At 39.1% G+C, this 23460-nt stretch overlaps 1 protein-coding gene across 6 annotated transcripts in view; it reads right to left on the bottom strand.

Annotated features, from left to right (window-relative positions):
* The window catches only part of MFSD8 (major facilitator superfamily domain containing 8), a gene marked incomplete at both ends in the record, with an annotated part of 41394 nt that extends 24656 nt beyond the window's left edge, over positions 1-16738 (bottom strand). For 3 of the 6 annotated variants that reach the window (XM_079717836.1, XM_079717838.1, XM_079717837.1), the window contains 2 exons: positions 2069-2112; positions 6675-6708. In XM_079717836.1, coding sequence (XP_079573962.1) covers positions 2069-2112; positions 6675-6693 — 63 coding nt within the window. Of the gene's footprint in view, positions 1-2068; positions 2113-6674; positions 6767-16673 lie in introns of those variants that run through there. The other 3 variants (XM_079717834.1, XM_079717835.1, XM_079717833.1) reach the window with 2 other exon arrangements.
* Positions 16739-23460: the final 6722 nt, after the last annotated feature.

The following is a 23460-nucleotide window of genomic DNA, read 5'->3' as shown; positions in this document are numbered from 1 at the left end:
CAAAGAACTAGGGATATGTTCATGTGCTCTCAATAAATTTACCTTTGAAGAGATTACAAATATCTGGAGAAAGGAGTGTACCTTTTCAAAATTCAACTTATTATGCTGAGTAGACCCAATTTTGTAAATACCTTTCTTTTAAGAATTTTGAGGTTAAACAAACTAGATACAGGGACCATAGAAATCAAGAGTTTTGATACATAGAAATACATATTTTAGCACAGAAGATATTGCTCCAGAATTGTTAAATATTCTGGTCCAATTCTAATAATTCTGCCAGTATGGAAAGAATTTTTAGTGTCATGAGTAATGATTTCATGTAAAATAAATTTTTAATTAGTTTAAATTAATTTTCAAAATGGCAGTGAAAATGTGGCACTAAATCACTAAAAAGTAAAATGTGTATTTTTTTCTATATTTCTTTTAAAAGATAGCATAAGAAAATAGTATTTTTAAGTTAAAAATTATAAAACCTAAAAATCTAAAATGAAATATAAGATGTCAATAAATTTCTTATATAATAGGTATAATTTTTAAACCCTAAATATTCATCAAATGTGTCTACTATTTTTATTGAAGCCATCCAACCATTCTAACAATCTTGTAGAGAAGTTAGGTAAACTCTCTGTAACATGCTGTTACAACACTCAATGATAAGTATTAATGATAAAGGGATATGGAAGCACATAGGAAAACCTTCTAATGCAAACTGGGGTGAGGGACAGTAAGAAAAGGCTTTTCAGAGAAGGTGACGTTGGAGCAAAGCCTTGAAGAATTAATAAAAAATAGTGGAGAAGAAGGGAGGAAGGGAATGGCAGAGGAAAGGAGAGATGGAGGGAAGGAAAACACTCCAGAAAAAAAAAAGGAGGAAAAAGTGTAAAGATCTGAGGACCTTAGGTTCATCCAAGTACACGATATAATAAATTACTGGCTATAGATCTAATATTGGCCAAGGCTCAGGATCTAGGCTGAAACACACACACACACACACACACACACACACACACACACACACACATACTCTCTCTCTCTCTCTCTCTCTCTCTCTCTCTCTCTCTCTCTCTCTCTCCTCTGGAGAAAACCAAAATATAAGGGGCAAGTTGATAAAGAAAAATACACAAAATAATTTAAGAATAAAGAGTTAAGAGTAATGTCATGGAAGCTAAGAGACAGTTTCAAGAAGCAAAGAGAGGACAACAATGTCAAACACTACCCCAATGTCACCTAAAGTAAGGACTGAAAAGTATCTACTATTTGGTGAGCGATTAAGTCATTGGAGACCTCATCAAGAGCAGTTGTAGGGTAGCAGAGGAGTTAATCAGATTGTAGCAGGATAAGGAGTGAAGAAGAGTTAGGAAGCACAGAGGAACTCCTTCAAGAACCTTAACTGAAATATTATTATAGATTAATTATGTCTTCAACTTAAATACTGATTTTTAATAAATTCATTACTGGAATTTTCAGATAGAACTGACAGTTATATGTCAAATATATTTTTTTAAAAAGGTAGAATTCACAGGACTTGATCATCAACTGATGATCAACTGATGTCAGAGTACCCACCAAACTTGCATCTTCTTGTCACTCCCTCCTTCCCATGTAGTAACCACAGCATCAAAATACATATATTGTCTATTCTTTTCACACTGTCACCTGACATCCCAAATTAATTCTATCAGAAAGCATCAAGTTATTCCATAGCAATATCATTTACACATTATAGGAATTCAGACTATGTCTAGCTTAGTTTCCTTTTTATTCGGGAAGGGGTGTGGATGGGATGGGAAAGTGGCTAATAAGTAGGTGACCATACATCTACATTTGCCTGCAATTGTCTGGATATAATCCTATTTTCCTGCTAAAGCACTCTTTTCACTTCAAGAGTGCTCTGGTTTGCACAATAAAGCATACAGTTACCTTACTTATAAGCCTCTTTTGAAGAATTATTATCTCAAGTTATTTTAATAAAGATTAACTCAGAATACCAAAGAGACTCTCTAGAAAACTCTTAACTACATAAGAGTTATTACTACTACAGCTACATAAGAGACGAATAAAGTGCACAAACCTTTTGGAGATATGGCCATATTGACATTATCACAATAGAAAATCCTGTGAAGAGACAAATTCTGTTATTTATGCTTATAATAATTTCATCACTATAGATACAAATTTTTGAACTATAGCATGGATTTTAAAACATCATTCTGAATTTACAAACTTATGACCACAAATGTCTAATTTATTAAGCAATGGGGTTTTATTTATCAAAAGGAAAATAAATATTAAAGGCTAGAAAATATATATATAATGACAGTCCCTCACCACAATTAACATAATAAAAGCAGAGGACCTATTTCTCCTTATTCACGTGTCTTTACTGTAAATGAAAATTACTGGAACTTCCTTGGTGGCAGAGTGGTTAAGAATTTGCCTGCCAATGCAGGGGACACGGGTTCGAGTCCTGGTCTGGAAGGATCCCACATGCCGTGGAGCAACTAAGCCCGTGCGCCACAACTACTGAGCCTGCGCTCTAGAGCCCACGAGCCACAACTACTGAGCCCGCATGCCACAACTACTTAAGCCATGCACCTAGAGCCCGTGCTCCGCAGCAAGAGAAGCCACCGCAATGAGAAGCCCGCGCACTGCAACGAAGAGTAGCCCCTGCTCACCACAACTAGAGAAAGCCCACGCACAGCAATGAAGAACCAATGCAGCCAAAAATAAATAAATTTATTTTTTTAAAAAAAGAAAAGAAAATTACTGACAGCTTTGTTAAGTTTTTATAGCAGAAATGAATGGAGGTAAGGCTACTTTGTTATAGACGAATTGCTAGACTTCTAATCTGTGTTGTTTGGGAGAGATAATTCACTGCAGGGAGGACTAAGAAGAAAGAAAATGATCTTTAAAGGGGGCAGTGGCTATAAAGAACCATTTCTCAAGATGGGCATACCTTAAAAGAAAATTATCTCTGCTAGCTTTTATTGCTTGAGAACTGTAATGATAAACTCCAATGTTTTTTGTCGATTTTAAATATTAGGCACATCCAATCACAATTCTATCAAGGCTATTTAAAAAAAAAACAGCTCTATTAAGATATAATCACAATGAATTCACCCATTTAAAGTGTACAATTCAATGGCTCTTAGTGTGCCAGATATGTGCAACCATGACTACAGTCAATTTTACAATATTTTAGTCACCTCAAAAAGAAACCCTGGACCCTTTAGCTATACTCTTCTATCCTCTATCATTTCCCCAAAAGCCCTAAGCAACCACTAATCTACTTTCTGTCTCTATAGATTTTCCTATTTTGGACTTTCATATGAATAGAACCACACAATATGTGGTCTTTTGTGTCTGGCTTCTTTCTTTGCATAATGCTTTCAAGGTTCATCTATGTTGTAGCAGTATCAGTACTACATTCCTTTTTAAAAGTCTGTTTTAAAAAATAATTTAATTATTAGTTTCATCTTAGTGTATTTTGAATTAACACATTGACTTGATGAAAAGAATCAACTAATGTTTGAAAATAAGACTACTATCTCACAATCAAGTAACTTGTAAACAGGTAAAATGTTTCACACGCCAATTAAAATCTAAAGTTAAAAAACTTATTTCTGTTAAATTTGAAATTATTACTTATATTTTAGATAAATGAGTACAAAAATTAGAAGTGCTTTAAATAAAAAAACAATCTGGGGCTTCCCTGGTGGTGCAGTGGTTGAGAGTCTGCCTGCCGATGCAGGGGACACGGGTTCGTGCACCGGTCGGTCCGGGAAGATCCCACATGCCGCAGAGCGGCTGGGCCTGTGAGCCATGGCCGCTGAGCCTGCGCATCCGGAGCCTGTGCTCCGCAACGGGAGAAGCCACAACAGTGAGAGGCCCGTGTACCACTAAAAACAAAACAAACAAACAAAAAAAAACCAATCTGTTGCAGAGATTGTTACCTAAACAACATTCATTTGCCCCCTTCCTCCTCTCTGATAGAATCCTGGTTGTATTGAGGTATACATCATTCCTCCACAAAGCCACAGGCTTTAGAGAACACTGTGTCCACCCCAAAATCCAGAGGGTAGATCCTGATTAGATCTCACTATCCCAGCTGATGATGGGTTTAGAAATTAACAGGTAACCCAATTCTGACCAGTGAAAAATAAGGGGAGGTCTACTTTGGGACCTCCAAGAAAGGACTCCTCATCTCTTTGGAGGTTTAAAAAATAAGTCCCTTTCAATCAATAAAAATTACTGTGGAAGGATGTGACACGTGGAACTGCTGCTGCATCCCTCCTATAGCCTAAGAATGATGGCAATATGCGGAAGAGAGCAAAACCAAAAAACTTATTCAGAAGCAGAGCCAGGGAACTTCACCTGGAGTTGTCCCACTATGGATATCTTATAAGAAAATACAAATTACTGTTCAAGCCAATCTGAATCAACATTTTTTCCTGATATTTGTGGAAAGCATAATAATAGATATACAATCCAAAAAACTTTATTTTGTACTTTTCTTTAGTTTTAGCTTTATTTAAAATCTATTTTTACTCAATGTTGAATCATAAAGAAGACTGGCAAGAGAGAGAGAATAAGAGGGTGACCTGGGATAAATGGAAAGGATATGGAAAACAACTTAGTCAAATGACCTTCACTAAATCCATGTCAGGGAAAGAAACCATTTGTAAAATTATTGCCTATGGACTTAGAGTCCATGCTTGGAAAAAAAATTGATTCCCTAAAACATTCCTTTATAAACTATCACAGTATTGAGAATTCCTATATATTTTCATTCCTTACCATTTTTAACATAATTACAGTTCTTAATATTAAATTTTTTTTCCTCATAAAGGTTAACTTTTTCAGTAAATATATTTTCAGAAATAATGTTAATAGGTTAAAATAATCAAGCTATACAGATCAATATTCTTGGACTTTACTATTGGTATGTGTCAATATAAAAGCTAAATGAGGTTCACAGGCAACAAAAGTAAAAAGCAAATACATTAAACTACATCAAAATTTAAAACTTCTGTGAATCAAAGGGCACAATCAGCAGAGTGAAAAAAAGAGTCACGGAATGGTTGAAAATATTTGCAAATCATATATCTGATCAGGGATTAATATTCAGAATATATAAAGAACTCCTACAACTCAACAACATAAAACCTTATTTAAAAAATGGGCAAAGGACTTGAACAGACATTTCTCCAAAGAAGATATACAGATAGTCAATATGTACGTGAAAAGATGCCTAACGTGAGTAATCATCAAGGAGATACAAATCAAAGTCACAATAAGCTACTACCCCATTAGAATGACTAATGTCAAATAAACATAAAATAAGAGTTGGTGAGGGTGTGGAAAAATCTGAACCCTGACTGTTGATTGGAATGTAAAATGCAGCAGCACCTATGGAAAAAAGTATAGCAGTTCCTCAAAAAATTAAAAATAGAATTATCATATGATATAGCAATTCCACTTCTGGATATATACCCAGAAGAACTGAAAGCAGGATGTGAAAGAGGTATTTGCACACCCATGTTCACAGCAGCTATTTGTAAGAAACAAAATATGGAATCAACCCAAATGTTCATCAACAGATAAATGGATAAACAAAATGTGGTATATACTGAAGGGGATCAGAACATGCTACTCCAAAATATGCTGCTTTGGCATATTGATTATTTTGAGCTGAAGGCAACTAACAAACAGCAGACACAGAAGGGCTTTCTGTCTTCCCCCTTTCTGCCTAAAAACTGGGCATAAATTTCCCCTGAGAAATGTGCTCCTCCAGTACCAGGAAGAAGAAAACATTCTTATCACTGCAGATGGAGCATCAATGCTGAGATGAGTCTGCACAAACAAACCTTACTCAAATAACCCTCATCCTCCATTAGTTACCCCATGTATTTCCTAGTCACTTTCCCACAATTTACCATCCCTAGAAAGCCAGCCCTTTTTCTTTGTCTAGTCACCTCTCCATAATTAGAGACCCTTGTTAAAATAGTATATAAGTCCCTGAGTCTAACCCTTTCTTTGGGGTTTTCACTTTTCTATGAAGCCCCATATCTCACATAAAAATATTAACATCAAATAAATTTTTATGCTTTTCTCCTGTTGATCTGCCTTTTGTCAGTTTAATTTGCAGGCCCCCAATTAAAAACCTTTCCTTTACTTTCTTAGCTATAAAACCTAACAAAGTAAAGGAAAAGTTTTCCCTCTCCTAGAATTTATACAACAGACTATTATTCAGCCTTAAAAAGGAAGGAAATTCTGACACATGCTACAACATGGATGAACCTTGAGGACATTACACTAAATGAAATAAACTAATCACAAAATTAAAAATACTGTATGATTTCATTTATATGAACTATCTAGAGTAGTCAAGTTCATAGAAACAGAAAGCAAAATGATGGTCAATGGTGGCTGAGGGAAGGGGAAATGAGTTGTTGTTTAATGGGTATAGAGTTTCAATTTTGCAAGATAAAAAAGTTCTGGAGATTGGTTATACAACCATGTAGAGATATTTAACACCTCTGATCTTAGAAATGGTTAAGACGGTACATTTTATGTTATGTGGTTTTTACCATAATAAAAAAATAATTTTTAATTAAATGACATTAAAATATTTTTTATCTAAAGTTTAAAAATTATGTATAATTTCTAATACTTACCTACACTGCTAAGAAACATAGTAAGATACAGAATCCTAATAGATCTCCATCGGCTCTTATAATGCTCCTCAGTTTCTATAATATCCCATTCTCTAGGTATAAAGAAGAAAAAAGTAGTATAAAGTTATCTCAGTACATGCAAATCTTTCTGTGGCACAATTTTATTTTCTCTCTCCTAAAGTCATGAAAATTATATGATAGAGGTATAATTTACTAATATTGGTTCTTACTATACTAATTCATCTATAAATAAGTATTATATCTTTTAATTTCCATGGATTATATTTATGGATCACTGTGCATAGAAACTTGGGAGACATGAGGCAGCTTAAAAAGGCAAAACATTTTGTGAGCCAATTATTTTGCTATTGTTGGCATGCTATAAACTTATGAATCAAGCATGTTTAAATTTGCTAAACTGACAAAATGAATAAAGTATATCAAAATAAGTAAAATAAAATAGCTACAACCATTAGATCTCCTACAGGTGGGATATACAACTAGTAACTATTAAATGATAATAACTGTCATCATTATGACATGCTCTACTTGATGACAGCAAATTAACTTTGCTGTAGGAAGCTATTTTAGTTGGGTACTTTCAGCAAAATTAATATAAAAGTGACACCAGGAAGGTTTGATGTGACCTAAGACATTCGTAACCCTGGGACTTCCTGAAACATTTGCCTTTGCTCCAACACAGGTTACCAGACAAGCTCTGTTAGTGGACCAAAGAGAGACCAAGGCCCCTCCAGACTGGGTTGACCTTTCATTATCACCTTTGACCTGGATTAAGGGCAAGTATGTTAACCACGTAGCCTACCTCTGTCAGGTGATAACATTAGCATGTGTACCCATTACATTTTCACATATGCACACAAAAAGAGTTAACAAATTTACCGTATTAGAAGCATTATGTTTTCAAATAATTAAACCAAGCACAACAGACAAAATGCCATCTTATGTTCCAACATTATTTTCTAAAATAGACTTAGAACTGTTAGTCTTCAAAAAAGAAACTATGTTTTTTTAAAATGTGACGTGACTGGAAATGTTAGAGAGGGAATGAAGAAAAGAAATAACATTTATTAGATCTATTATGTGCCAGATATATCAGTTCCTGGTATAATATATATGAAGTGCTTAACACTGTATACGCTGTTCCACAAAAATAGACTGTAATGTCGCATACCTGAAAAATAGCAGAACCCCAGATGCTCGTATGTGCAAATCAATATATTGAAATTTGGAATACATAATGCAGATACAGGAAGTCCCCTACACACGAACCTTCAAGTTGCAAACTTTCAAAGATGCGAACATGCGTTCGCATGTCCAAACACATAAGTTAGTTCACATGTCTGGCAAACAGTGTCACATGTGTGCATCCTCTAAAAGTGGTTGTGCTTTTGTGTACTTTACTGTACAGTACTGTATAGAGTACAGTAGTACAGTATCTTTATTTCAAGCCCAGGATGTCCGGAAGCAAGCGTAAAATCAGCGGTGATGTGTCTGGTACCACTAAGAAGTGCCAAGTGATAACGATAGAAACAGAAGTGAAAATAATTGAGAGAGTGGAGCGAGGCAAAAAGATGGTTGACGTCGCTCATTCTTATAACATGAATCGTTCAACCATCAGCACGATTCTAAGAACATGGACGAGATCATGGAATACATGAAGTCTGATGTGCCAATGATGTCGACAATAATATCAAAGAAGTGTGGAAAAATGATGGAGATGGAGAAAGTACTCAGGGTGTAGATGCAGGATCAGTATCAGTGTTGAGTCCCACTCAGCTTAATGCTGATTCAAGTGGAAGCCAAAAGACTTTATGAAGACTTGAAGAAGAAACACGGTGAAGAATCAAAGGGCGCATCTTTTAATGCCAGCCATGGCTGGTTTCATCAGTTCAATGCTACAGCCAACCTTCACAATGTAAAAGTAAGTGGCGAGGCAGCGAGTGCAGATACGGTAGCTGCCTGGGAATTTCCTGAAACGCTTTGAGAAACTATTGATGAAGGCACGTACTCACCCAAGCAGGTTCTTATTGTGGATGAGACAGGACTGTACTGGAAGAGGATGCCAGACCAAAGTTACATCAGTAAGGAGGAAAAGTCAATGGCAGGCTATAGAGCAATAAAGGATAAGCTAACTCTGTTGTCTGGTGGCAATGCTTCCGGCGATATGAAGCTGAAGCCTCTCTTAGTTTATCATTCAGAGGACCCAAGAGCCCTTAAAAATATAGCCAAGGGCTCTCTTCCTGTTGTGTGGAAGAGTAACCCCAAAGCCTGGGTTACACAGGCCATTTTCCAGGATTGATTTTTCCACCACTTTATCCCGGAGGTAGAGAAATATTGCTTGGAGAAGGATGTCCCATTCAATGTTCTTTTGCTGCTCAATAATGCTCCAGACCACCCCCCATTCATGAACGACTTTCATCCCAACATCAAAGTAGCGCATCTGCCACCAAGTACTATGTCCCACATCCAACTTATGGACCAGGGAGTTACAGCCACTTTCAAGAAATATTATTCACGTTACACTTTTAGTCAGGCAGTAAAGGCGACCGACGAATCAGGAACAACCTTGCGACAGTTTTGGAAGGGCTATAACATCTACAAGGCCACAAAAAACATTGACTGTTTGGCGTGAGGTTACGGCCGTCACTATGAATGGGGTTTGGAAGAAACTTTGCCTGCAGTTTGTTCACGATTTTCATGGATTTGAGAAGTTGGATGAGGAATCCAAAGAGGTCTTCAGCAACTTAGTGACCCTCAGCAAGAAGCCGGAGCTAGATCTGCAAGAGGACGACTTCATTGAACTCCTTGCTGTGCAACACAAGGAGCTTACTAAGGAAGACCTGATGAAACTGGAGACCCAGAGAAAGGACGAAGAGAGACAAGAGGAAGGAGAAGTAACTGAAGAACCGAAGAGATTCACGTAGCAGGAAATGGCAAGGGGATTCTCTTTATTTGAGGAGGCACTGGTAGTTTGTGAGGCACAGGACCTGAATGTAGAACATTATATGAAGGTTGCAGCAGCCGTTCAGAATGCAATCCAGTGCTACCGTGTCATCCATGACAAGAAAAAAAGAGTCACTACCCAAACATCATTGGATCGTTTTTTTCAAGGGGGTAGATAGAATTGAATCCAGCAAGGAACCAGAACCTGTGCCATCAATATCAGGTGTGAGTGAAATTGCAGCTTGCCCTCCGTCTCCTATTGCTAACGATCCTTCAGCTTCTACCATCTCCCACCTCCTCTCCCTCCTCCAGTCAGTAACTCTTCTTGCCTGTTCACTCAGTGCCAGCCCCTGTATGCCAGCTGTTGTACTCTACTACTGTACTTTTCAAGGTACTGCACTGTAAGATTAAAAGTGTTTTCTTTATTTTTTGTGTTTGTTTTTTTAATGTATTATTTGTGTGAAAAGTATTATAAACCCATTACAGTATAGTACTACATAGCCAATTGTGTTATTGGGTACCTAGGGACTTACGAATGCGCTCTCAGAATGGAACTTGTTCGTATGTAGGGGACTTGCTATTACTACATATCAGCAAAAGGTATACACCATTCAATCCCACAGCACTGAATTCTGGTATCACTTTACAGTACTGGGTTACTATTATAGTTTTAATGAACTCATTCTTATTTTCTGGAGATCAGAAATCTAACTGATAATCACGAATAAGAACTATCACTAAAATAAGCCTGAACATTTTCAAGTAACCAATTTGCTCATATCTTATCTAAGTTATGGAACTAAGAGAAGTAAATAATCTGATTCTGAAAAAAAATGTAATAATATTGTTTGAGTGACTTTGACTTGAAGGTCAGTCAAAAATCTTTCTTCTTTTAATGACAGCTATTAAATATTGAAGGGATGATAGAAAATCACGATTTACCTTCCATGTAATAATGGATGAAAGCAAAGATCATCAGTGAATCCAAAAATAACTGGTTGGAAGGTCAAAAGTACTCAAAGTATCACTCTTTTGTTGATCCACTAATCAGAAAATGGAAAATGAGCCTTTATAATTGAGAGATATAACAGTCACCCTCTTAACCAAGTAGTCAAACGTGGCATCCCCAACAGTGGGATGGCCTGGCATCCAATGCCTCCTGACAGAATACACTGGGATGTTCTCAACATAAGCCATGGGATTTTCTTGCCAGAAATGTTTGACCAGGATCTACCCAGAAATGGTCCACAAATTCAGAACATGAGATGTTCCAAAGAAAACAGAAAACTAATCTAGATTTATCAGAGGATTCAATGTTAGTAAGAACAAAAGAGAAGGTCAGGGGACAGTTTTAGGTTGGAGGAGTCTAAAAAGACATAAGGATCAATGCTTGAACATTAATCAGGTCCTGTTTAAAAAAGAATAGCTGTAGAGGGCTCCCCTGGTGGCGCAATGGTTGAGAGTCCGCCTGCCAATGCAGGGGACACGGGTTCATGCCCCGGTCCGGGAAGATCCCACATGCCACGGAGCGGCTGGGCCCGTGAGCCATGGCCGCTGAGCCCGCACGTCCGGAGCCTGTGCTCCACAACGGGAGAGGCCACAACAGTGAGAGGCCCGCATACCAGAAAAAAAAAAAAAAAAGAAAGCTGTAGAGTACATTTTTGGAACAACTGGAAAAATATGAGTATAGACTGTATAGTACATGATATTTTGAATTAGTAGTGTCTTTCTAGCTGTGGTAACAGTGACATAGCTGTGTAAAAGAATGTCTACGTTTTGGGGAGATGTAGGCTGCAGACTCAAATATTTAGGATAAAGTGCCATAATGTCTGCAACCTACTTTTGGGTAGTCTGGCAAAAGAGGGGTGGTTGTGTGTGTGTATGTGTGTGTGTGTGTGTGTGTAGAAAGATTTGAGCAGTGTGGAAAAGGCTAACAATGACAGGGTAATCAGGTATTTATTGCACTGTTTTTTCAATTTTTGTACGGATTTAAAATGTTTCAAAATAAAAATTTTACTTTTCCTTCTTTTTTTAAAATAAATTTATCTATTTATGTATTTATTTATTTTTGGCTGTGTTGGGTCTTCGTTGCTGTGTGCGGGCTTTCTCTAGTTGCGGTGAGGGGGGGCTACTCTTTGTTGCGGTGCGCGGGCTTTTCATTGTCGTGGCTTCTCTCGTTGCAGAGCACGGGCTCTAGGCGCACAGGCTTCAGTAGTTGTGGCACATGGGCTCAGTAGTTGTGACTTGCGGGCTCTAGAGCTCAGGCTCAGTAGTTGTGGCACACAGGCTTAGTTGCTACATGTGGGATCTTCCCAGGCCAGGGATCGAACTTGTGTCCCCTGCATTGGCAGGTGGATTCTTAACCACTGCACCACTAGGGAAGCCTACTTTTCCTTCTTTTTAATTCAAAAAGTATAACTGGGACGTCCCTGGTGGCGCAGTGGTTAAGAATCCGCCTGCCAATGAAGGGGACACAGGTTCAATCCCTGGCCGGGGAAGATCCCACATGCCATGGAGCAACTAAGCCCGTGTGCCACAACTACTGAGCCTGCATGCTGCAACTACTGAAGCCCACGTGCCTAGAGCCCATGCTCTGCAACAAGAGAAGCCACTGCAATAAGAAGCCTGCACACTGCAATGAAGAGTAGCCCATGCTCTCCACAACTACAGAAAGCCCATGCACAGCAATGAAGATCCAACGCAGCCAAAAAATAAATAAAATTTTTTTTAAAAAAGTATAACTTTGGTGAAGAAATGCATCTTTCTTCCTTGTTGGAGATAGTAGGAACATAGAAGAATATAACTGTCCTTCAATCAAGTTACCATTTTTATTACATTCCAATGTGATTTGTTTAATATTTTGATTCCTTTATATTATCATTGCTGTATTCTGGTATTAGTTCTCCATTTGAGAGTCTCCTTCAAGTAAAGTTGCAATGCTAAAGGGTTTTGTCCTGTCCAAAATTTTCATTACAAACTATACCTCAAATGATAGCATGGGGCTTCCCTGGTGTCACAGTGGTTGAGAATCTGCCTGCCAATGCAGGGGACAAGGGTTCGAGCCCTGGTCTGGGAAGATCCCACATGCCGTGGAACAACTAGGCCCGTGAGCCACAACTACTGAGCCTGCGCGTCTGGAGCCTGTGCTCCGCAACAAGAGAGGCTGCGATAGTGAGAGGCCCGCACACCACGATGAAGAGTGGCTCCCGCTTGCCACAACTAGAGAAAGCCCTCGCACAGCAACGAAGACCCAACACAGCCAAAAATAAAATAAATAAATAAAATGATAGCATGTTTATCAAAGTTGCGACTCAAAAACTATGAGGAATACACATGGATTTACTGAGAGGAAAAATAAAATTGTACTTTTACCAGAGAGAGCATCTGTGAACTACTGAACAGCAAAAAAGAACCCATATTGAAAGAGGATAAGAGAAAGCAGTGTGTGGTCAATGACAAAATAGTGTAATGGTGTAAAAGTTATAGAAATTAAAAGACAGAAATAAATTGAGAATGTTCTATAAAAGTATCTTGTATACAATCATAAGTTCTAGTAATATTTGTTTTACAGAGACTAGGCTAACGTTGCAAAGAAAAATTTTAAGCACCTATAATACTTTAGGATATTCTAAGAGAGGGATCAGCAAACTACAGTCTAATAGGCCAAATCTGGCCTACCACCTGTTTTTGTGTAGCCCATGAGATAAGAATGGTTTTTACAGATGAATATTTGTGATCAATTTCATGACAGAAAACATTAACTTTGAGCTCCAATTAAACAAAATGCCAACTCCCCCCACAACAAGAATTCTATTCCTCTCATCATTAGTCTTGTATTACAAAAAATTGTACTCATTTATTATTACATTTTAAATTTCATTACTACAAAATGTTGTGGAAATTTATTTTCTTTCTTGTTATCTAAGTACCTATATAATAACTTTGATTTTGCCTCCTGGCCTGCAAAGCGTAAAATATTTACCATATGGGCCTTTATAGGAAAAGTCTGCCAACCCTGGTTTCTTAAATTCTATGGATAGGGTCAGTGGGGATTCCTGAGGACTTGATGAAAGGCTGAGGTTGGTGGTGAACTACACTCATGTTTTTGCAATTTACTCAAAGTGAACAGGGCTTGCCAGTTAGTTTTACATATGTTCTCTTTACTAGGGAATCTACGTTTTTAAAGACAGTACGCTTATTGAATTATTCTCAAAATACTCCCTTTTTATTTTAAAAATGCTAAATCTAGAAATTAAATTCAGATAGGCAGAACATCTGAATTTAAATGGACCCTAATGAGCATCAATTACTTGAACATAAGAGAAAGAAAAAAAAAATCCCCTTTTAAAGTAGGTTTATTTGGACAAAGTGACAGAATGTACCATAAGAATACATCTAGGGCTTCCCTGGTGGCGCAGTGGTTGAGAATCTGCCTGCCAATGCAGGGCACACGGGTTCGAGCCCTGGTCTGGGAGGATCCCACATGCCGCGGAGCAACTGGGCCCGTGAGCCACAACTACTGAGCCTGCGCGTCTGGAGCCTGTGCTCCGCAGCAAGAGAGGCCGTGACAGTGAGAGGCCCGCGCACCGCGATGAAGAGTGGCCCCCGCTTGTCACAACTAGAGAAAGCCCTCGCACAGAAACAAGACCTAGCACAGCCAAAAATAAAAAAAAAAAAAAAAAAAAAAAAAAAAAAAAAAAAAAAAAAAAGAATACATCTAACCATAACTCAAGGATCCTGAAATCTATCTGGAAAACAACCAAGAATTAGGAAGAAGCAAAAACAATGCTGAGAAATCCAAAAATCACAAAGTCCATGTACTCAAGCTCATGCACTTGATTAATACGAGAGATCTTTAGCTTTCAGTCAGAGCTTCCATGTTCTAACTCCCTACAATTCTATTAAGCTTAGATACATGATTTTCAAAGCCACAGCAAACTAGAAGTCCCAAAGAAAAGTTGGGAGAAGAGAAGTCTGCAGACAGCAACAAAAACAGAGGTTGCCAACAGATAACAAAAACATGATGAGGAACAGTCTGCCAGAAACAGAATAGGCTGAAAAATGAAAAATAGATGTGAAAAGTATAGCACTGTAGAACAAATCAGTATAGCAGCACATAGTCCCAAATGCCTTATTAGGCCCGGAGGATGTCACTCTATCACAATATATTTCAGTAGTGACATTCATTTTAATGATCTCAAGATAAAATGTAAACAAAATTACATTCCATATATTCCATTTAGTAAATCGGGGACCTGACAAATAGATTTTCCAAGGAGTTTCAAACAAAGTGATTTTTAAAAAAGGTTTGGTGCTCATACACAGAAATAAACTCAAAGAATTAAAGACCTAAATGTAAGGCTGGATACTATTGTATAAAACTCTTAGAGGAAAATATAGGCAGAACACTCTCTGACGTAAATCACAGAATGATCTTTTTTGACCGCCTCCTAGAGTAATGAAAATAAAAACAAAAATAAACAAATGAGACCTAATTAAACTTAAAAGCTTTTGCACAACAAAAGAAACCATAAACAAAACGAAAAGGCAGCCCTCAGAATGGGAGAAAATATTTGCAAACGAAGCAACTGACAAGGGAATAGTCTCCAAAATATACCAACTGCACATGTAGCTCAATATCAAAAAAACCCACAAACAACCCAATCAAAACCTGGGCAGAAGACCTAAACAGGCATTTCTCCAAAGAAAACATACAGATGGCCAACAAACACATGAAAAGATGCTCAACATCATTAATTATTAGAGAAATGCAAATCAAAACTACAATGAGGTATCACCTCATACTGGTCAGAATGGCCATCAACAAAAATTCTACAAACGATAAATGCTGGAGAGAGTGTGGAGAAAAGAGAACCCTCCTACACGGTTGGCGGGAATGTAAATTGGTACAGCCACTACGGAGAACAGTATGGAGGTTCCTTAAAAAACTAAAAATAGAGCTACCACATGATCCAGCAATCCCACTCCTAGGCATACCTCCAGAGGAAACCATAATTTGAAAGGATGCATGCACCCCAATGTTCACTGCAGCACTATTTACAACAGCCAGGACATGGAAGCAACCTCAATGTCCATCGACAGAGAAATGGATAAAGAAGATGTGGAACATATATATAATGGAATATTACTCAGCCATAAAAAAGAAGGAAACAGTACCACTTGCAGAGACGTGGACAGATCTAGAGATTGTCATACAGAGTGAAGTAAGTCAGAAAAACAAATATCATGATATCACTTATATGTGGAATCTAGAAAAATGGTAGAGATGAACCTATTTGCAAAGCAGAAATAGAGTCTCAGATGCAGAGAACAAACTTATGGTTGGGGGGGCAGTGGGATGAATTGGGATATTGGGACTGACATATCTCCACGTATATACAGCTGTCATAGACAGCTGAAGTTTACCTGTGAATTTAGTTAATTTACTGTAATAATTATATATGTTTAAAATAATACCCAACTTCGTTTTCCTAAAGGTTTAAATACATAACTGCAGAGTAAGAAACAAACTGTAACAATTCCAGGGTCAAAATAACCAGAATAATAAGGGTCAAAATACACTTCATCCCTTAAATGCTTAAAAAATAGTCTTTATTTATACATTTGACATAGGACAAAGGGGAGCTCATCTTAGGTTTACTTGCAAAAAAGTATCAAGAAGTTATCAGGCAATTAGTTAAGTGAATACTGAGACCGGTATCTTCAAGTCTCGAATAAAACTGTGTGAAACGTATAATCAGTTCTGTAAAGGGCCAAATGCAGAGGCTTGGTTGCTTCATCAGAGTTGGAGTAAAGGTACAATAGGCAGTTTGCGTTTCTTCAACACCTTCACCAGAACCCGCCGGCTCAAGGCGCCCCGCGGAAGTGAGAGCGCATCTCCAAGTCTCGCGCAACCTGCCGCCGGCTCCCGCCACCCTGGCACCCCTCCTTCGGCCCACAAAGCCTGACGCAGGGAAAGGGACCAGTCCCAATAGCGCAGGAGGGTCAGAAGGCCTTCCCCCAACATCCGCTCACCTGCTTCCGGATATGCTGTGGCCTAAGAGCGGGTCCTGCTCAGCCTCTACCCCCAAGCTCGCCATAATTACAGCTCCCACAAGGCTTGGGGCCAACTCTCGCGATACCTCCTGCTCCCTCCCATTCCAGGCGGCCTGAAGCTGTCAAAACAGGCCAGCAAGTGCGCGTGCACGCCCAGCGACCAGAGTGGGCGGAGCACCCCGGGTCAGAGGCGGGGCCCGCAGGAGGAGGGGCGGTGCCGAGAGGATGATGAAGGTTAAGGGCGGGTCCCTAAGTCCTTATCCTCCTCCAGGGTACGCGCCTCTCCGCCTCCAGGGACAACGCGCGGAAGAGCCGCGGAGGGTTCGGGGGCGTGTCCAAACAGCCACCCCGCCCAGGGTTCGTCCTCCTCCCCAGCTTCCCTGTCAGCTCCTCGACGCTTCTCAGTTCCTGGAGAGGCTGCTGTAGCTGCGGTTAGGGCTCAGAAGGAAGGCGAGTCCCGAGAGGCTAGAGAGCCGCGGTGTTCGGAGTCTCGGCCAGCAGGCGCCCACCAAGCGGCCACTGAGTAAGTAGACGGTCCCGGCCGCGCTTCCCAAGCCTCTTGCCGCGCTTGCCTACGTGCCAGTAGGCAGGACTGAGAGCGCAAGGCTTGGCGGGAGATGCGGGGGTCCCGGGCCGAGTGAGGTGGGCAGGCGGGCTGTCCCTTCTCCCTGTGGAAGGTGGAGGTGGCTATGCGCTGTGGTTTTCTTGCTCGGCTAACTACAAAGGCACCTTACCCGTAGTGCCTTACTAGGACCTGGGATGAAGATGATCGTCAAATTCGAACCCACCGCCGCCTGCGTGGACTGAGAGCTTCCGCCTTGCAAGATGCCACTCAGCAGAGCCTGCTGCTGTAACCTGGGGGTTAGAAAAGCCACAGTACCAGTTTGACAATGGCCAGATCTTTTCATCACAAGGAAAATGACATTTTTAGAAAATAAGTTCTGGGTTGTTTTTGTTTGTTTTCAGTAGATCTTGGTGCTGCTCCTTTCCTGGTGCTTACATATTAACGTCTTACCCCTACAAGCAGGCTTGTAAGCTAATAGGTAGCAGTAGTCATGTGTGTCACAATTACTGTTTTATTAAGCATTAGATACATTCTTATGTGATTTCATTTGATCACAACTGTCCTATGACAGGTAAAGCAGACACGTTTCTATTTTACAGAGAACTAAGGCTTAGAAAAGTTAATAACTTACCCAGAATCACTCAGTGTGAAAGTGTCAGAGTTGACACCCAAATTCAGTTGTTTTCGATCAATATTTAGGAGCACTTATCCTATGCCAGGCACTATACTGGTTATGTGTTGTGTGGTATATGCCATGACTCTGATCTTTGTCTTGTTTGTGACCTTGTGTGTATCCTGTTAGACACATTCCACTGGTGAACAGCTAAACTTGAAATGTGTTTTCTACTAGTTCAGAATTATCTTCTGAATCCAGACCTGACATTGTATACTTGGATTCAGTCGTGCAAATTTGTTTGTAACAGCTCTCAAAAACATATCAGAGGGCTTCCCTGGTGGCGCAGTGGTTGACGGTCCGCCTGCCGATTCAGGGGACACGGGTTCGTGCCCTGGTCCGGGAAGATCCCACATGCCGCGGAGCGGCTGGGCCCGTGAGCCATGGCCGCTGAGCCTGCGCGTCTGGAGCCTGTGCTCCACAACGGGAGAGGCCACAACAGTGAGAGGCCCGCATACCGCAAAAAAAAAAAAAAAAAAAAAAAAAATCAGATTCCTGTGATTGTTTCCAAGAAGGTACATGGGTAAAATTAGTATTTTTTTGTCATAATGTTGCTTTACTGTATCTTCAGCTTCTTTTTTAATCTCTGGAATCTAGCACAGAGTATGGCATATGTGTGTGTGTGTGTGTGTGTGTGTGTGTGTGTGTGTATTTGATAAAGGAACTTTTAACCAGTATTGCACCAAGCAGAATGGTTACTAAATAAATATATGTTGAATGAACACTTATTGAATTACCTCATTTCATCCCTACAACAATCCTCTGAGGTGGGATTGTCTCAAGCATACAAGGAAATTGAAAGTATGGAGATTAATAATTTGCCTAGGGTCACACCTCCAATTAGCAACAGAGCTAGAATCCAAGAAACACAGGACTCCTGACTATAAAGCCTGTGCTTTTCACCACCAGCCTTCCTATGAAAAGAATGTCAAGATTCTTTTCCCATATCTCTTAAAATATTTCAAAACAAGTAATCAATTTTTATATAAATGAAATAATTTGCTATTATGTATTAGGCCAGCTATTATTCCCCTTTTATAGTTAAAGGTGGCTTATTCAAGGTCACACTGCTAGTGAAGAACCCAGGTCTTCTGACACTGCTATTTTCCATTGTTGCCTCCAAGTGATGACTTTAGACGGCAGAAGTACATGGGATGAATGCATGTACAACTGGTGAAATCTAAATAAGCTCTGTGTATTGTAACAATAAAAAAAAAAGGAACAAATCATTTCTTAGAAACATACAACATCCACAGTAAACATTTTTAAAAATTGTTTAAAAACCTAATTATTTCTTTTAAGGCCCATGGAAAAGATGAACTAAATTTGAAAAGAGATTTGATTATTTGCTAAATGTTTCACATAAGCATATGAGACAGTCCACCTGTTGTATTTCCGTAGATGACTGCTTAGAATAGAATAGATAGATAGACAGCTAGAATAGATACCTCTCCAAACAAATGAACAAAGTTCCTGTTTTCTTATTCTTCTCCAAATTAAGATGAAAAGGAATTAAATTTGTTGAGGTAGGGTAATAGATTTTAATAGTGGATATCAGTGTATCTAAACCCTACTGTAAGTTGCTACTTAAACTTGCATTGAAAATAAGTGATTTAAAAGTGAAGTTATAAGATAAAAATTAGGAGTAAAGTTTTTTTTCTTTTTTTGTGGAGTACAGTTGTCGTACATGGTGGTATTTTTTTTATTTCATATATGCCTTTGATATATGTATCAACTATATGAGGATAAAAGTCCAGAACAATTAGTGTTGCATTTAAATGCTTAAGTACTTGAGTGATAGGCGATAAAAGTACTGGATGGCATAAATAGACGTTGAGTGTCATTTTAACAATAGAGCTCATTTCTAAGAAAGACTTTTCATTCCTTGGCACTGTACTAGAACTTCTATATTTGTTTCACTTTGTTTTTCTTTTTTTCATTGTCTATATAAAAGTATAGATGACAATTGTGTCAGTTTGGCTTGATACCCACTGCAAAAGTGGGTCCTGTTTCTGCAGAAGCTCACTGGTGTCAGTTCAGCTTAATGGGGGGACTTTAAAAAGTATCTAATGTGGCTCCAGATGGGGCCTCCTCTTGGTATATTAGAGTTATCTTTACCCTGGGCTTGGATTATGATCTGTTCATGGTGGCACTGGATAGCAGTTAGCCCTGCCTAGAAAGACCTACATGTTTAGAGCATCCCAGAAAACCCGGTATTTTATATCGTTCTTGGGTCTGAAATGGGATTTAAGAAGATCTGTGTAACCCCAGACTCCCAGAATGAAAATTATCATAAGCTATGTGTGTGTTTGATTTGCTTTCTGTTCATGATTGGTCAGTTGTTTACTGTCAGGTAAATGTAGCAAGGAAAATGCTGGCTCTAGATTTGGAGTGCTGACTCTTATGGCCTATATTACATGAAATTAAAGTGGTTCAGCAGCTTTCCTAGTATAGGGTTGAAAATTAGAAAGCCTAAACAATTTAGGCACCTAATAAATATAGAACTTTACAAAATACTTGAAGAGTTCACTTTTCTCAGGTCTTTTCCTATTCTCTGGCAACTTTATACTTTTGCATGTTTGTCTTAGCTTGTTGATCTGTTACCACCCCAGAAGAATACTGTGTAGAAAAATGGATTGTCTCATGAATAGTTTAGTACTTTTCTTCTTACTGTAAAACATGAGTGTTGGAATTTTGTTCTTTTTTACACTAACATGGAATATGCATATTGCTTTTGAAGCCATGGATATTACAAAGGAAGATATTGGCCCCCCATTCTTTTCCTGCCACTGTAGAGAAAATAAGTAGTCTATAATACTTGCAAAAGATAATGAAGTCCTGTGTTGTAATGACATGCCATTGTTCTCCTGCAGTTTAATAAATGTACATGAAAATGTATCAGTGCTATTTTTTGAACAATTCCAGAAAGACCCAAGTGAAACAGGAGGGAAGGGGGCAGGGCACAACCTTTAAAAGAATGGCAAAGCCCGAGGACATGACATAAACTGATTAGAACCAAATAGGTCCAAGATGGCAGACTAGTCGACTTCCACTAGACCTGAAGCCTCAGGATATGCTCATTTTAACACATCAGCAAGCTAAATGACACACCCACAGGCGCCATGACAGTTCCAAGGCTGACCATAAAGGTCAAAAAGTAGGCAGTGGCCCACTTTCTGGAAATCCTCACCCCTTCCCCAAAATAGCTGGAATACTCCTCCTACTCATTAGCCTATGAAATTACCCACCCCTATAAAAACTGACAATCCCATACCCTGGTGCTGCTCTCGACTTCTGAGATGGCCCACACTCTGTGGATTGTGTTTCTCTCTAAATAAAAAAATTTAGAAAAAATTTTCTCTCTAAATAAAAAAATTTAGAAAAAATCACACACTTCTTACCTTTCACTTTGTCTCTCCCTGAATTCTTTCTGCAGTGAGACATCAAGAACCTGAGCTTCATTAAGTCCTGAGACCAGGTGTGTGATCTCAGTTAAAAGACTGTGGGTTCGAGTCCCAGTCTGGGTTTTGGCTGGGTGCAAGCCCTGGCCCATGGGTTCTAGTCTCAATCTGAGTTGCACAGTTTCACAAAGAGTAAAATAATTAAAATCATCATTCATCACTTGGAATTTTTTCCTTATGCTCTAGAACCCCCCTGAATAGAGTTGCATATCTTAATATATAAAAAGAGTTGGTCTCTTATTTGAAATACAGAACACTAATTCAGAATTTTGCTATTTGGGTAAAGAATAAACTCTTCCATTTCTACCACAGCTGGGTATACTCAATTCAACTCTGATATTAATCACCCATAGATTACAGGAGTCAGTGCAGGTCCCACCAGTTAAAGGTTCAGTTCTCCAGATGCCATTGCTTCTGATGCCAGCCAGACTTTTGACTGACTTGGCTACAGATTTGGGGGTTCCTGTAACCCCCTTGGATCAATAATTTGCTAGAACAACTCAAAAGAACTAAGTAAACCACTATACTATACTTCTTCTAACTTCGTTATAAATGATGTAATTTTGCAACAGTCATATGAAGAGACAAATAAGGCAAGTTATGAGAGGGAATGTGAAGCTTCCATTCCCTTTTACCCTGGAGTCAGTGCACATCACCCTCCAACATATGTTCATTAACCAAGAAGCTCTACCATGCCTCAGTGTCTATAGGGTTTTTATTGGGGTGTTCATGATTGATTGGATCCTTAGCCATGTGATTCAACTCAATCTCCAGCTCTTTTCCCCTCCTAGAGGTCAGGCTGGCCCAAAGTCAGCCCTCTAATCAAATGGTTGGTCTTTCTAGTGGCCAGCCAGAAATTATCCTGAATCTATCTAGGGTCCCACCATGAGTCATTTCATTAGCATAAAGACACTCCTATCACTCAGAAAATTCCAAGAGTTTTAGGAGCTCCACCCCAGGAACTGGGGTCAAGGACCAGATACATTCTTTATTATACCATACTGACATTTACCCTTCAAAGAAAAAAAAAAAGAAAATGAAAAAGCTGGTCAAACAATTTAAACATATACTATATATACTTATTTGATTTTAATTATTGCACTAGGGACTTCCCTGGTGGTCCAGTGGCTAAGACTCCGCACTCCTAGTGCAGGGTGCCCGGGTTCGATCCCTGGTCAGGGAACTAGATCCCACATGCCACAACTAGGAGTTCTCATGCCACAACTAAAGATCCTGCATGCCTCAACTAAAGATCCCACATGCCGCAACGAAGATCCCGCGTGCCACAGCTAAGACCTGGTGCAGCCAAATAAATAAATAATTAATTTTTAAAAAATAATTGTACTAAATTAGAAAATGTACATAATGAGGACAGCAATTCAGAAGCCAATTTGCCTTTTATCCTTTGTTTAGTGAGTAAAAAACAAAATGCTACCAAAAAAAATACTAAGATGCAAGGGTTTCTATTTTGTTTGGGGGGTTTTTGTTTGTTTTTCTGGGCAAGTGTTTTTGAGTGAGTGGAAATATATAAACATGATTTAGGCAAACTTTCAACAGCTCACTTGCTTGTAAACAAATGTTTATTAAGGTCTAAGGAATTTATTTGTTTTCCTATTGGTAGGAAAATAAGAGGATGGTAATTGTCACCTCTGCCATTGAAAGCCCTGAGGGTGTCGGCCCAGACATCTAACTCAAAGGCTGAGGTGTACAATTGGTTTCTCCCAGCGTGACAGACAGTCTCTAAGGTGGCCCTCATGATCCTATCCTCTGATGTGTACTCCTTTGTATAATCCCCTCCCTCTGAGTGTGGACAGGACCTCTGATTTGCCTTCTAACCAATAGAATACGGAAAAGGTGATTGGATGTCACTTCCATGATTATGTTATGTTATATGGCAAAGTTGATGGGATAACACTCCCATGGTTACATTAAGATTTTGTCTTGTTATCACACTCACTCTCACTCTCCTGATGGCCTTAAAGAAGTAAGCTGCCATGTTGTGAACTTCCTATGAAGAGAGCCATGTGGTAGGGAAATGTTAATAGCCCCTAGGAGCTGAGGATGGCC

The sequence above is a fragment of the Hyperoodon ampullatus genome (genome assembly GCF_949752795.1).
Source record: "Hyperoodon ampullatus genome assembly, chromosome: 1".
Taxonomy (NCBI): Eukaryota; Metazoa; Chordata; class Mammalia; order Artiodactyla; family Ziphiidae; genus Hyperoodon; species Hyperoodon ampullatus.
This window is presented reverse-complemented; position numbering and strand designations above follow the sequence as displayed.